The 13826-nt window shown below is 44.9% G+C and overlaps 1 protein-coding gene across 2 annotated transcripts; it reads left to right on the top strand.

Moving 5' to 3' along the window:
* The first annotated feature begins 1309 nt into the window (after positions 1-1309).
* Positions 1310-4651, top strand: rpl17 (ribosomal protein L17). 2 transcript variants are annotated; one of them, XM_079372863.1, is made up of 7 exons: positions 1310-1396; positions 1826-1875; positions 2050-2090; positions 2890-3024; positions 3205-3303; positions 4208-4399; positions 4576-4651. In XM_079372863.1, the coding sequence occupies exons 2-7, from the start codon at positions 1836-1838 to the stop codon at positions 4621-4623; spliced, it is 555 nt and encodes a 184-aa protein (XP_079228989.1). In that variant the 5' UTR covers positions 1310-1396; positions 1826-1835; the 3' UTR covers positions 4624-4651. The 2 variants fall into 2 exon arrangements, with proteins under 2 accessions (XP_079228989.1, XP_079228990.1); XM_079372864.1 differs by lacking the exon at positions 1310-1396 and adding an exon at positions 1413-1498.
* The last annotated feature ends 9175 nt before the right edge of the window (positions 4652-13826 follow it).

Raw genomic sequence — 13826 nt, 5'->3', positions numbered from 1 at the left:
AAACAGAATATAAATAATAAACAGAATATAAAAACAGTAATAAACAGAATATAAATAATAAACAGAATATAAAAACAGTAATAAACAGAATATAAATAATAAGAAACTGAATATAAATAATAAACAGAATATAAATAATAAACAGAATATAAATAATAAACAGACTATAAAGACTAAGAGATTAGTTTATTGAATAATGAAACAAAGCTGTTCCCTCTCATGTTTACTGAAAGATTAAAAACAGGACGAGCTGGTTGGAACAGTCTGTGTTGATGACAGGAGGGAACATATCAGGTATGTGCTTAATGAGGGATCTGTTATCAAAGCAGAAGGAATATTTGTCTCTAACACTGGACATGTCTTCAGTCTCCAAGAAATGAGCTCAAACATGATTTATCTTAATGTGGAAGAGCAGCTGTGATAAACAGATCTTCTGTGTAACCTCTGAAACACTGAGTAACTTTATAGACCGAAGTCTCCACAGACAGGAAGTGATCAAATATACCCGACAAAGAAAACACTTGGAACATGGAATATTAATGTGACTTCTGTGGATTGGAAGAAGAAACTATTGCTCACTTATTTTATCAGCGTCCTCCCAGTTAAAGCTTTAGGAACCATGTCCAGCTTTAGAACGACCAGCCTCAAGAAAACAACATCTTATTTCAGAGGCCGGCTTATGGACAAAGATTTGTGTTTGTTTTTCTCAGTTGATTTTGAGTTTGGGGAAATTTCATATCTAAAAAAACAAATGGGCCAAAACTAAACCAAACAGAAAATAAATCCTGCGTCAAGCTGCATCAATCAAAATCATGAAGAATAACAAATCTGCTTAAACATCATGGAGACGTGCTGTGGAAGGGATCTCTTCTGTTCTTGTTGTTTGCTGGACACTGGACCCCCTGAATGTCTATGTATTGATTTATATTGTTTATGTCTGTATAAGAACGTCCATAGGTATGTATGGTTTGTCCGTATGTAAATTTGCACATAATAAAAAAAGAGATAAGACGGTATATGACTTTATTGATCCTCAGGTGTTACAGCAGCAATACAGAAATCAAAAAGGAAAAAAACAAAGAGAATAGTAACAAATGTACAATTATTTAAAATGGTGTCATTGTATATAATATAACAATCATATATCTAATATACAAACTGAAAAAAAGGATGGGAATCACTGAATGATTACAGATGAATACATAGATTACTTCCGGTCCTCAGTCCAGTCCAGATGGTGGCGGTAAAGCACCTTAAAGTTGTCTGCCAAAACAATACAAGAAGCAGCTGTCATGGCGCTTCTCCTCCTCACCAGCAGGGGGCGGTAACCTTTAAAGGAAGCGGAAGAAGAGCGGCGCTGTCCCCGGCTCTTCCTCTTCCCCCCGCGGCCTCAGAGGTAGGAGACTAGTCCGTCACGGGTCCGACACAATCTGCCTTAAATCTGTTTTAAATCTTCACCATCCTGCTTCTTTACCAGCTCACATTTATCCACCGTGATGTAAACTCTCCGATGAAGTTATATTTCTGTGTTTGGCGCCTTTTTTTAACGTTCACGTCAAGATGTTTGAGGCGACGCCAGCTTGGTGCTGGCTCCCTTGTCCGCCATGTTGGCTCATTTAGCAGATTAAACTAAATTAAACGTTTAAAGAGTTAGTTTGTTCTACTCGTGATTCTCACGTTTTATTATCTTTTATTTCTGTTTCCTGTTTGAAGAGTTCGTGACTCATTAACCGCTGATGCTAACACATGCTAATGCTAACTCAAGCAGCTTCACGTGAAGTGTAATCAAAGATTGATTATTTATAATGTGATGTTGTTCCCGCAGATTTCTGAAGATGGTCCGCTACTCACTCGACCCCGAGAACCCGACTAAATGTGAGTCCAATTGCGCATGTGCGAGAGTGTGTTAGCATGTTAGCTGTGATGACTTCTTAGGACACCTTTGGAGAAATCATGAAAACAACAGAAACGCATCTGAGCTAGCACGTGCTGTGTGCAGCTCACGTGCTCTACCTGAGAGCTCGTGCTTAATGTTTGTTTATGTTTCAGCATGCAAGTCGAGGGGCTCCAACCTGCGCGTGCACTTCAAGGTAAATAACTTTATTATAATAACACAGGAAACACTCCTGTAACTCAACCTGTAACATGATGGATGTTAGAAGAGAACATGTATCTCTCCTCCTTCCCTCCTCACCTCCCCCCTCTTCTCTCTCCTCTTACCTCCTCTCTCCTCTTACCTCCTCTCTCCTCCTCTCATTCCCTCATCTCCTTCTCTCCTCCTTCCCTCCTCACCTCCCCCCTCTCTTCTCTCCTCACCTCCTCTTGTTGATGTCACATGGCGTCCGCTGTTCGCTCTGATTCGGTTTAAATGAGCGAGAGCAGCCGGACGCCTCCTGATCTATGGTACCATGTTTCAGGCAGTTTCGACAGTCAGCGAGCTGCAGTGCATTGTGGGACGTTTCAGTGTGAGCGGCGTGTGTGTGTAAGATGTGAAGGAGATCGCAGTGATGACATTTTAGGACACCTTTGTATCAACCATGAAAATAAATCATGAAATCTGAGCGACCTCTTTGAGCTCGCTGGTCGTCCTGAACAATCCCACAATGCATTGCAGCTCTCGGGTCGTATCGCAGAGCGAGAATAAAAGTGATCCTAGAAATACTTCTTTGTTCTGTTTTAACTTTCCTGAGCGGAGTGAGCCATCTCACCTTTATACTATCTCTGCTGTGTCAACCACACAGACAGAAAACGTCCTGTGTTATCCATCAGCCGATCACTTCCTGTGCCTCAGCCGATCACTTCCTGTGCCTCAGCCGATCACTTCCTGTGGCGTTTTCTGCTGACTTGACATGAATGACTGGATTTGTGTGCGTTTGTTTCTCTCGCCAGAACACCCGTGAGACAGCTCAGGCCATCAAAGGCATGCACATCCGTAAGGCCAACAAGTACCTGAGGGACGTGGTCGTCAAGCACCAGTGCGTCCCGTTCCGCCGCTACAACGGAGGCGTCGGCAGGTGTGCCCAGGTGAGCTGCGACTCCGGCCAATCACACGTCTGCTGGTGTTGGCGCCGCTGTGATGACCATCTTAGGACACCTTTGGATAAAAGATGAAAACAAACTCTAACAATCTGAGCGGCGTACGTGTGGCGCCGGTTGCCCGCTCAGGTAGGACGTGATGTCTAAACGCATGCGTCTCGTTTTCAGGCCAAACAGTTCGGATGGACACAAGGACGCTGGCCCAAGAAGAGCGCCGAGTTCCTCCTGCACATGCTCAAGAACGCCGAGAGCAACGCCGAACTCAAGGTACGTTTGAAACTGTCGACCAATCAGAACGCCCGCCGACTCTGAATCCACTGGTGGTCAAGGTCGATCTCGATCCTCAGACGCCGCGCGGCGGTTAAATTAAGCATGAAAATAAACGTAGTCTGAGCGAGCTCCTCTGAACGCCAGTCAGTTTCTAACACGTCCCAGATGAGAAGGAGGCGGCTCTACGAGGCCCCTCCCCCTGCAGCGCTCGTTAGCTTGTTGATTAAAATAGAGCAGAAACGACTCCTCGAATAATTAGGTAACATAAATTGTTTGAAGAATTTTCGCTGCCTCGATTTTTTTTTTTTTTTAAACTTTGCTGAGTATGAAACACGTTTAATGTCGCTGCAGCTACCTGCTCGTCTCTGCTGCACGCTGAGCCACGCCCCTTTTAACTTACAGCTGATCGGGAACACGTGACCCGGTCAAACGGTCTCTCCGTGTCTGCAGCTAACGTAACGATAGCAGCTAACATGACGATAGCAGCTAACGTAGCGCTAGCAGCTAACGTAACAATAGCAGCTAACATGACGATAGCAGCTAACGTAGCGATAGCAGCTAACTGGGAGCTACCTATTTAATAACTAGAAGTTTCTCCTGAATCCACTCAGTGATGTGGTGAGCAGCTGTCGAGGTGGTTGGTTGTAACAAGCAGGCGTTGCCATGGTAACTACAAGCAGGTTTGTAGTTACGCCTTAATGAAACGGTCTGACTTACTCGATCTGGACCGGGTTCAACGGCCAGTCAGAGCGCCGCCGTGTCGCTCTTCACACGCCGTCTGAGTTTAGACTCTTTTTTTTTACTTTAAAAACGTCAACGCCGCATTATGACGTCAGGAGCGACGGCGTGCTGGTCGGGCGCAGCGTGAGGTTCTTTTGTGACCGGTCTCTGCTGTGTTCAGGGTCTGGACGTGGACTCTCTGGTCATCGAGCACATCCAGGTGAACAAGGCGCCCAAGATGAGGAGGCGTACGTACCGCGCTCACGGGCGCATCAACCCGTACATGAGCTCGCCGTGTCACATCGAGATGATCCTGACGGAGAAGGAGCAGATCGTCCCGAAACCCGAGGAGGAGGTCGCCCAGAAGAAGAAGGTACGTGTCTGTCCGTGATGTCCCTGAACGCATCACGGCGCTGCACTGATGACAACTTAGGACACCTTTGGATGAATGATGAAAAGAACACGTTAACTCTGAGCGGCTCGGCGTGGCGTCGGGCCGCTCCGTGTGTGTGGCGGCGGCGCCTTCATGACCTTTGTTTGTGTGTGCAGGTCTCTCAGAAGAAGCTGAAGAAGCAGAAGCTCATGGCGCGGGAGTAAAACTCAATAAAGCTCGTACACTTGAAAACGCCGCTCCGCCTCACGCCTCTTCATTTCTCCACACGGGTTCAGCAGGAGGATGCTGATTGGCTGGTCGGGTTGGGGGGGCGTGTCTGTGTGTCAGCTGACTGTCTCTGTATTCTAATCACTGAAACAAACAGCGTGAAGGCGCCGACGTCTTGTGTAAACATGAAACAGGAAGTTGAAGGTCGCTTCACTTTGACCACGCCCGTAGCCTCGTGGTCAGTGCGTGCTCCAGGTGGTGTGTCGGTTCGAGTCCCGACATGTCTGTGAGATGAGGTGATTATTGTCATTCCACATATATACAGGTACAGAGTAATGAAATGAGGTTTGGCAGCTCACCAGAAGTGCAAATAAGCAGAAAGAGTTCATTCTGTGTTCAGTGATTATAACATTTACAGATGTGGTTAAAGAAAAGTGAATTATTAAATATGGCTGGATGGATTATTGGGATGCTATAAATATAAATGTTATAAATATAAGTGAATACAGAGGATTAAATATACAGGTTAAGGTGCAGAGAAGATGAATATACTAATGTACAGATAATATACAGAATATGATACAGATCAATAACTTACTGTGGTGATATGAACATACTATAATACAATAATGTGTGTGTGACCAGGAGGAGTGGGGGGGGTGATGGATGTGAGGTGATATGCAGGGGAGGGGGGGGGATGGATGTGAGGTGATATGCAGGGGAAGGGGGGGGGGGTCAGCAGGGGGCGGAGTTTGAGAGAGAGACAGAGTTCGGGGGGTGGAGTTCCTCAGTCTGCTGGTTCTGGTCCGGAGGCTTCTGAAGCGCCTACCGGAGGGCAGGAGGGTAAACAGTCTGTGTTCAGGGTGGGAGGAGTCTTTAAGGATGCCGTGAGCTCGCCGCAGACAGCGTTTCCTCTGGACATCCTCGATGGCAGGAAGTGGACACCTTGTGATGCGCTGTGCTGTTTTAACCACCCGCTGTAGCGCCTTACGGTCCGTGACAGAGCAGTTTCCGTCCCAGACTGGGACACTGCTGGTTCGGATGCTCTCAGTCACACAGCGGTAGAAGTTCCTCAGTACAGCTGAAGACAGGCGGTGTCTCTTCAGCGTCCTCAGGAAAAAGAGGCGTTGATGAGTCTTCTTCACCAGACTGGAGGACCAGTTAGTGGACCAGGACAGGTCCTCTGTGATGTGGGTCCCCAGGAACTTGAAGCTGGAGACACGTTCAACAGCCATCCCGTTGATGTGAATGGGGTTGTGCGTCCTCTTTCTCTCCTGAAGTCCACGATGAGCTCCTTTGTCTTGCTGGTGTTGCAGGTTGTTGTCAGCGCAGCAGGTGGCCAGATGCTGTACCTCCTCCCTGTAGGCCAATCACCGCAACAACGATGACTCAGCCTACCGGGAGGAGGTACATACAGGAGCTGTGATCAGAGGGTCGCCGGGTCTTCTCCATTCTTGATGGTTACCATGACGACCTCGGCTCAGACGGTTTTATGAAGTGTCACAGCGTGCAGAGTGAGCACGCCGCCTTTAACGCCAGCTGACCAGAACAGCTGTTTAAATAATGAACCAATGAGAGAGCGTCCCTCCGCTCTGTACCGTCACGTGTGTTTCAGCAGGTCACATGGTCGAAGCTGCTTTATGAGCACGCCATCAGCTGGTCGTGTTGGCGCTCACAGAAACGGTTGATCAAAGTGAAGTCGAGTTTGTGTTATTATAATATCAAAGAACAGGTTGTCTTCAATGAAAGCAGACAAGGAGACTATACATGAACATCACAGCTGATATTAAGTTTTACAAAGAAATGAAAAGTAGAACAATGATAAATAAGAGTGAGAAATTATCAGTAACATGATTTAATATTCTTTAGTTTTTGTCCCTTTAAATATGCAATGAAATAAACAGGAGAACAGAAGGAAGAAAAGAAGAGGAGGACAGGTCACTCCTTCTTTAGTACAGGTCACTTCTTTAGTACAGGTCACTCCTTCTTTAATACAGGTCACTCCTTCTTTAGTACAGGTCACTCCTTCTTTAGTACAGGTCACTCCTTCTTTAGTACAGGTCACTCCTTCTTTAGTACAGGTCACTCCTTCTTTAGTACAGGTCACTCCTTCTTTAGTACAGGTCACTCCTTCTTTAGTACAGGTCACTCCTTCTTTAGTACAGGTCACTCCTTCTTTAGGACAGGTCACTCCTTCTTTAGTACAGGTCACTCCTTCTTTAGTACAGGTCACTCCTTCTTTAGTACAGGTCACTCCTTCTTTAGTACAGGTCACTCCTTCTTTAGTACAGGTCACTCCTTCTTTAGTACAGGTCACTCCTTCTTTAGTACAGGTCTCTCCTTCTTTAGTACAGGTCACTCCTTCTTTAGTACAGGTCACTCCTTCTTTAGTACAGGTCACTCCTTCTTTAGTGCAGGTCACTCCTTCTTTAGTACAGGTCACTCCTTCTTTAGTACAGGTCACTCCTTCTTTAGTACAGGTCACTCCTTCTTTAGTACAGGTCACTCCTTCTTTAGTACAGGTCACTCCTTCTTTAGTACAGGTCACTCCTTTAGTACAGGTCACTCCTTTAGTACAGGTCACTCCTTCTTTAGTACAGGTCACTCCTTCTTTAGTACAGGTCACTCCTTTAGTACAGGTCACTCCTTCTTTAGTACAGGTCGCTCCTTCTTTAGTACAGGTCACTCCTTCTTTAGTACAGGTCACTCCTTCTTTAGTACAGGTCTCTCCTTCTTTAGTACAGGTCACTCCTTCTTTAGTACAGGTCACTCCTTCTTTAGTACAGGTCTCTCCTTCTTTAGTACAGGTCACTCCTTCTTTAGTACAGGTCACTCCTTCTTTAGTACAGGTCACTCCTTCTTTAGTACAGGTCACTCCTTCTTTAGTACAGGTCACTCCTTTAGTACAGGTCACTCCTTTAGTACAGGTCACTCCTTCTTTAGCACAGGTCACTCCTTCTTTAGTACAGGTCACTCCTTCTTTAGTACAGGTCACTCCTTCTTTAGTACAGGTCACTCCTTTAGTACAGGTCACTCCTTTAGTACAGGTCACTCCTTCTTTAGCACAGGTCACTCCTTCTTTAGTACAGGTCACTCCTTCTTTAGTACAGGTCACTCCTTCTTTAGTACAGGTCACTCCTTTAGTACAGGTCACTCCTTCTTTAGTACAGGTCACTCCTTTAGTACAGGTCACTCCTTCTTTAGTACAGGTCACTCCTTCTTTAGTACAGGTCACTCCTTTAGTACAGGTCACTCCTTCTTTAGTACAGGTCACTCCTTCTTTAGTGCAGGTCACTCCTTCTTTAGTACAGGTCACTCCTTCTTTAGTACAGGTCACTCCTTTAGTACAGGTCACTCCTTCTTTAGTACAGGTCACTCCTTCTTTAGTACAGGTCACTTCTTTAGTACAGGTCTCTCCTTTAGTACAGGTCACTCCTTTAGTACAGGTCACTCCTTCTTTAGTACAGGTCACTCCTTTAGTACAGGTCGCTCCTTCTTTAGTACAGGTCACTCCTTTAGTACAGGTCACTCCTTTAGTACAGGTCACTCCTTCTTTAGTACAGGTCACTCCTTCTTTAGTACAGGTCACTCCTTCTTTAGTACAGGTCACTCCTTTAGTACAGGTCACTCCTTCTTTAGTACAGGTCACTCCTTCTTTATTACAGGTCACTCCTTCTTTAGTACAGGTCGCTCCTTCTTTAGTACAGGTCACTCCTTCTTTAGTACAGGTCACTCCTTCTTTAGTACAGGTCACTCCTTCTTTAGTACAGGTCACTCCTTCTTTAGTACAGGTCGCTCCTTCTTTAGTACAGGTCACTCCTTCTTTAGTACAGGTCACTCTCTTTAGTACAGGTCACTCCTTCTTTAGTACAGGTCACTCCTTCTTTAGCACAGGTCACTCCTTCTTTAGCACAGGTCACTCCTTCTTTAGTACAGGTCACTCCTTCTTTAGTACAGGTCACTCCTTTAGTACAGGTCACTCCTTCTTTAGTGCAGGTCACTCCTTCTTTAGTACAGGTCACTCCTTCTTTAGTACAGGTCACTCCTTCTTTAGCACAGGTCACTCCTTCTTTAGTACAGGTCACTCCTTCTTTAGTACAGGTCACTCCTTCTTTAGTACAGGTCACTCCTTCTTTAGTACAGGTCACTCCTTCTTTAGTACAGGTCACTCCTTCTTTAGTACAGGTCACTCCTTCTTTAGTACAGGTCACTCCTTCTTTAGTACAGGTCACTCCTTTAGTACAGGTCACTCCTTCTTTAGTACAGGTCACTCCTTTAGTACAGGTCACTCCTTCTTTAGTACAGGTCACTCCTTCTTTAGTACAGGTCACTCCTTTAGTACAGGTCACTCCTTCTTTAGTACAGGTCACTCCTTCTTTAGTGCAGGTCACTCCTTCTTTAGTACAGGTCACTCCTTCTTTAGTACAGGTCTCTCCTTCTTTAGTACAGGTCACTCCTTCTTTAGTACAGGTCACTCCTTTAGTACAGGTCACTCCTTCTTTAGTACAGGTCACTCCTTCTTTAGTACAGGTCACTTCTTTAGTACAGGTCTCTCCTTCTTTAGTACAGGTCACTCCTTTAGTACAGGTCACTCCTTTAGTACAGGTCACTCCTTTAGTACAGGTCACTCCTTCTTTAGTACAGGTCACTCCTTCTTTAGTACAGGTCACTCCTTCTTTAGTACAGGTCACTCCTTTAGTACAGGTCGCTCCTTCTTTAGTACAGGTCACTCCTTCTTTAGTACAGGTCACTCCTTCTTTAGTACAGGTCACTCCTTCTTTAGTACAGGTCACTCCTTCTTTAGTACAGGTCGCTCCTTCTTTAGTACAGGTCACTCCTTCTTTAGTACAGGTCACTCCTTCTTTAGTACAGGTCACTCCTTCTTTAGTACAGGTCTCTCCTTCTTTAGTACAGGTCACTCCTTCTTTAGTACAGGTCACTCCTTCTTTAGTACAGGTCACTCTCTTTAGTACAGGTCACTCCTTCTTTAGTACAGGTCACTCCTTCTTTAACACAGGTCACTCCTTCTTTAGCACAGGTCACTCCTTCTTTAGCACAGGTCACTCCTTCTTTAGTACAGGTCACTCCTTCTTTAGTACAGGTCACTCCTTTAGTACAGGTCACTCCTTCTTTAGTGCAGGTCACTCCTTCTTTAGTACAGGTCACTCCTTCTTTAGTACAGGTCACTCCTTCTTTAGCACAGGTCACTCCTTCTTTAGTACAGGTCACTCCTTCTTTAGTACAGGTCACTCCTTCTTTAGTACAGGTCACTCCTTCTTTAGTACAGGTCACTCCTTCTTTAGTACAGGTCACTCCTTCTTTAGCACAGGTCAATCCTTCTTTAGTACAGGTCACTCCTTCTTTAGTACAGGTCACTCCTTCTTTAGTACAGGTCACTCCTTTAGTACAGGTCACTCCTTCTTTAGTACAGGTCACTCCTTCTTTAGTACAGGTCACTCCTTCTTTAGTACAGGTCACTTCTTTAGTACAGGTCACTCCTTCTTTAGTACAGGTCACTCCTTCTTTAGTACAGGTCACTCCTTTAGTACAGGTCACTCCTTTAGTACAGGTCACTCCTTCTTTAGTACAGGTCACTCCTTCTTTAGTACAGGTCACTTCTTTAGTACAGGTCACTCCTTCTTTAGTACAGGTCACTCCTTCTTTAGTACAGGTCACTTCTTTAGTACAGGTCACTCCTTCTTTAGTACAGGTCTCTCCTTCTTTAGTACAGGTCACTCCTTTAGTACAGGTCACTCCTTCTTTAGTACAGGTCTCTCCTTCTTTAGTACGGGTCACTCCTTCTTTAGTACAGGTCACTCCTTCTTTAGTACAGGTCACTCCTTTAGTACAGGTCACTCCTTCTTTATTACAGGTCTCTCCTTCTTTAGTACAGGTCACTCCTTCTTTAGTACAGGTCACTCCTTCTTTAGTACAGGTCACTCCTTCTTTAGTACAGGTCACTCCTTTAGTACAGGTCACTCCTTCTTTAGTACAGGTCACTCCTTCTTTAGTACAGGTCGCTCCTTCTTTAGCACAGGTCACTCCTTCTTTAGTACAGGTCACTCCTTCTTTAGTACAGGTCGCTCCTTCTTTAGTACAGGTCGCTCCTTCTTTAGCACAGGTCACTCCTTCTTTAGTACAGGTCACTCCTTTAGTACAGGTCGCTCCTTCTTTAGCACAGGTCACTCCTTCTTTAGTACAGGTCACTCCTTCTTTAGTGCAGGTCACTCCTTCTTTAGTGCAGGTCACTCCTTCTTTAGTAAAGGTCACTCCTTCTTTAGTACAGGTCACTCCTTCTTTAGTACAGGTCACTCCTTTAGTACAGGTCACTCCTTCTTTAGTACAGGTCACTCCTTCTTTAGTACAGGTCACTCCTTCTTTAGCACAGGTCACTCCTTCTTTAGTACAGGTCACTCCTTCTTTAGTACAGGTCACTCCTTCTTTAGTACAGGTCACTCCTTCTTTAGTACAGGTCACTCCTTTAGTACAGGTCACTCCTTCTTTAGTACAGGTCACTCCTTCTTTAGTACAGGTCACTCCTTCTTTAGTACAGGTCACTTCTTTAGTACAGGTCACTCCTTCTTTAGTACAGGTCACTCCTTCTTTAGTACAGGTCACTCCTTTAGTACAGGTCACTCCTTTAGTACAGGTCACTCCTTCTTTAGTACAGGTCACTCCTTCTTTAGTACAGGTCACTCCTTCTTTAGTACAGGTCACTTCTTTAGTACAGGTCACTCCTTCTTTAGTACAGGTCACTCCTTCTTTAGTACAGGTCACTTCTTTAGTACAGGTCACTCCTTCTTTAGTACAGGTCTCTCCTTCTTTAGTACAGGTCACTCCTTTAGTACAGGTCACTCCTTCTTTAGTACAGGTCTCTCCTTCTTTAGTACAGGTCACTCCTTCTTTAGTACAGGTCACTCCTTCTTTAGTACAGGTCACTCCTTTAGTACAGGTCACTCCTTCTTTAGTACAGGTCTCTCCTTCTTTAGTACAGGTCACTCCTTCTTTAGTACAGGTCACTCCTTCTTTAGTACAGGTCACTCCTTTAGTACAGGTCACTCCTTCTTTAGTACAGGTCACTCCTTCTTTAGTACAGGTCGCTCCTTCTTTAGCACAGGTCACTCCTTCTTTAGTACAGGTCACTCCTTCTTTAGTACAGGTCGCTCCTTCTTTAGTACAGGTCGCTCCTTCTTTAGTACAGGTCGCTCCTTCTTTAGCACAGGTCACTCCTTCTTTAGTACAGGTCACTCCTTCTTTAGTACAGGTCGCTCCTTCTTTAGCACAGGTCACTCCTTCTTTAGTACAGGTCACTCCTTCTTTAGTGCAGGTCACTCCTTCTTTAGTGCAGGTCACTCCTTCTTTAGTACAGGTCACTCCTTCTTTAGTACAGGTCACTCCTTTAGTACAGGTCACTCCTTCTTTAGTACAGGTCACTCCTTCTTTAGTACAGGTCACTCCTTCTTTAGTGCAGGTCACTCCTTCTTTAGTACAGGTCACTCCTTCTTTAGTACAGGTCACTCCTTCTTTAGTACAGGTCACTCCTTCTTTAGTACAGGTCACTCCTTCTTTAGTACAGGTCACTCCTTCTTTAGTACAGGTCACTCCTTTAGTACAGGTCACTCCTTCTTTAGTACAGGTCACTCCTTCTTAAGTACAGGTCACTCCTTCTTTAGTACAGGTCACTCCTTCTTTAGTACAGGTCACTCCTTTAGTACAGGTCACTCCTTCTTTAGTACAGGTCACTCCTTTAGTACAGGTCACTCCTTCTTTAGTACAGGTCACTCCTTCTTTAGTACAGGTCACTCCTTTAGTACAGGTCACTCCTTCTTTAGTACAGGTCACTCCTTCTTTAGTACAGGTCACTCCTTCTTTAGTACAGGTCACTCCTTCTTTAGCACAGGTCACTCCTTTAGTACAGGTCACTCCTTTAGTACAGGTCACTCCTTTAGTACAGGTCACTCCTTCTTTAGTACAGGTCACTCCTTCTTTAGTACAGGTCACTCCTTTAGTACAGGTCACTCCTTCTTTAGTACAGGTCACTCCTTCTTTAGTACAGGTCACTCCTTCTTTAGTACAGGTCACTCCTTTAGTACAGGTCACTCCTTTAGTACAGGTCACTCCTTCTTTAGTACAGGTCACTCCTTCTTTAGTACAGGTCACTCCTTCTTTAGTACAGGTCACTCCTTCTTTAGTACAGGTCACTCCTTCTTTAGTACAGGTCTCTCCTTCTTTAGTACAGGTCACTCCTTTAGTACAGGTCACTCCTTCTTTATTACAGGTCTCTCCTTCTTTAGTACAGGTCACTCCTTCTTTAGTACAGGTCACTCCTTCTTTAGTACAGGTCACTCCTTCTTTAGTACAGGTCACTCCTTTAGTACAGGTCACTCCTTCTTTAGTACAGGTCACTCCTTCTTTAGTACAGGTCTCTCCTTCTTTAGTACAGGTCACTCCTTCTTTAGTACAGGTCACTCCTTTAGTACAGGTCACTCCTTCTTTAGTACAGGTCACTCCTTCTTTAGCACAGGTCACTCCTTTAGTACAGGTCACTCCTTTAGTACAGGTCACTCCTTTAGTACAGGTCACTCCTTCTTTAGTACAGGTCACTCCTTCTTTAGTACAGGTCACTCCTTTAGTACAGGTCACTCCTTCTTTAGTACAGGTCACTCCTTCTGTAGTACAGGTCACTCCTTCTTTAGTACAGGTCACTCCTTCTTTAGTACAGGTCACTTCTTTAGTACAGGTCACTCCTTCTTTAGTACAGGTCACTCCTTCTTTAGTACAGGTCACTTCTTTAGTACAGGTCACTCCTTCTTTAGTACAGGTCTCTCCTTCTTTAGTACAGGTCACTCCTTTAGTACAGGTCACTCCTTCTTTAGTACAGGTCTCTCCTTCTTTAGTACAGGTCACTCCTTCTTTAGTACAGGTCACTCCTTCTTTAGTACAGGTCACTCCTTCTTTAGTACAGGTCACTCCTTTAGTACAGGTCACTCCTTCTTTAGTACAGGTCACTCCTTTAGTACAGGTCACTCCTTCTTTAGTACAGGTCACTCCTTCTTTAGTACAGGTCACTCCTTCTTTAGTACAGGTCACTTCTTTAGTACAGGTCACTCCTTCTTTAGTACAGGTCACTCCTTCTTTAGTACAGGTCACTTCTTTAGTACAGGTCACTCCTTCTTTAGTACAGGTCTCTCCTTCTTTA

Source organism: Symphodus melops (genome assembly GCF_947650265.1).
Source record: "Symphodus melops genome assembly, contig: scaffold_252, whole genome shotgun sequence".
In the NCBI taxonomy this organism is placed as follows: Eukaryota; Metazoa; Chordata; class Actinopteri; order Labriformes; family Labridae; genus Symphodus; species Symphodus melops.
The sequence above is the reverse complement of the archived record's forward strand: the minus strand, read 5'-3'. Positions and strand labels throughout refer to the sequence as shown.

Excerpts from the sequence above, each read along its gene's own strand:
- rpl17 (XM_079372863.1), top strand. The coding sequence starts at position 1,836 with ATGGTCCGCTACTCACTCGACCCCGAGAACCCGACTAAAT. Across the intron at positions 3,304-4,207 it reads AGAGCAACGCCGAACTCAAG|GGTCTGGACGTGGACTCTCT; the intron begins GTACGTTTGAAA and ends TGCTGTGTTCAG. Across the intron at positions 4,400-4,575 it reads AGGTCGCCCAGAAGAAGAAG|GTCTCTCAGAAGAAGCTGAA; the intron begins GTACGTGTCTGT and ends TTGTGTGTGCAG.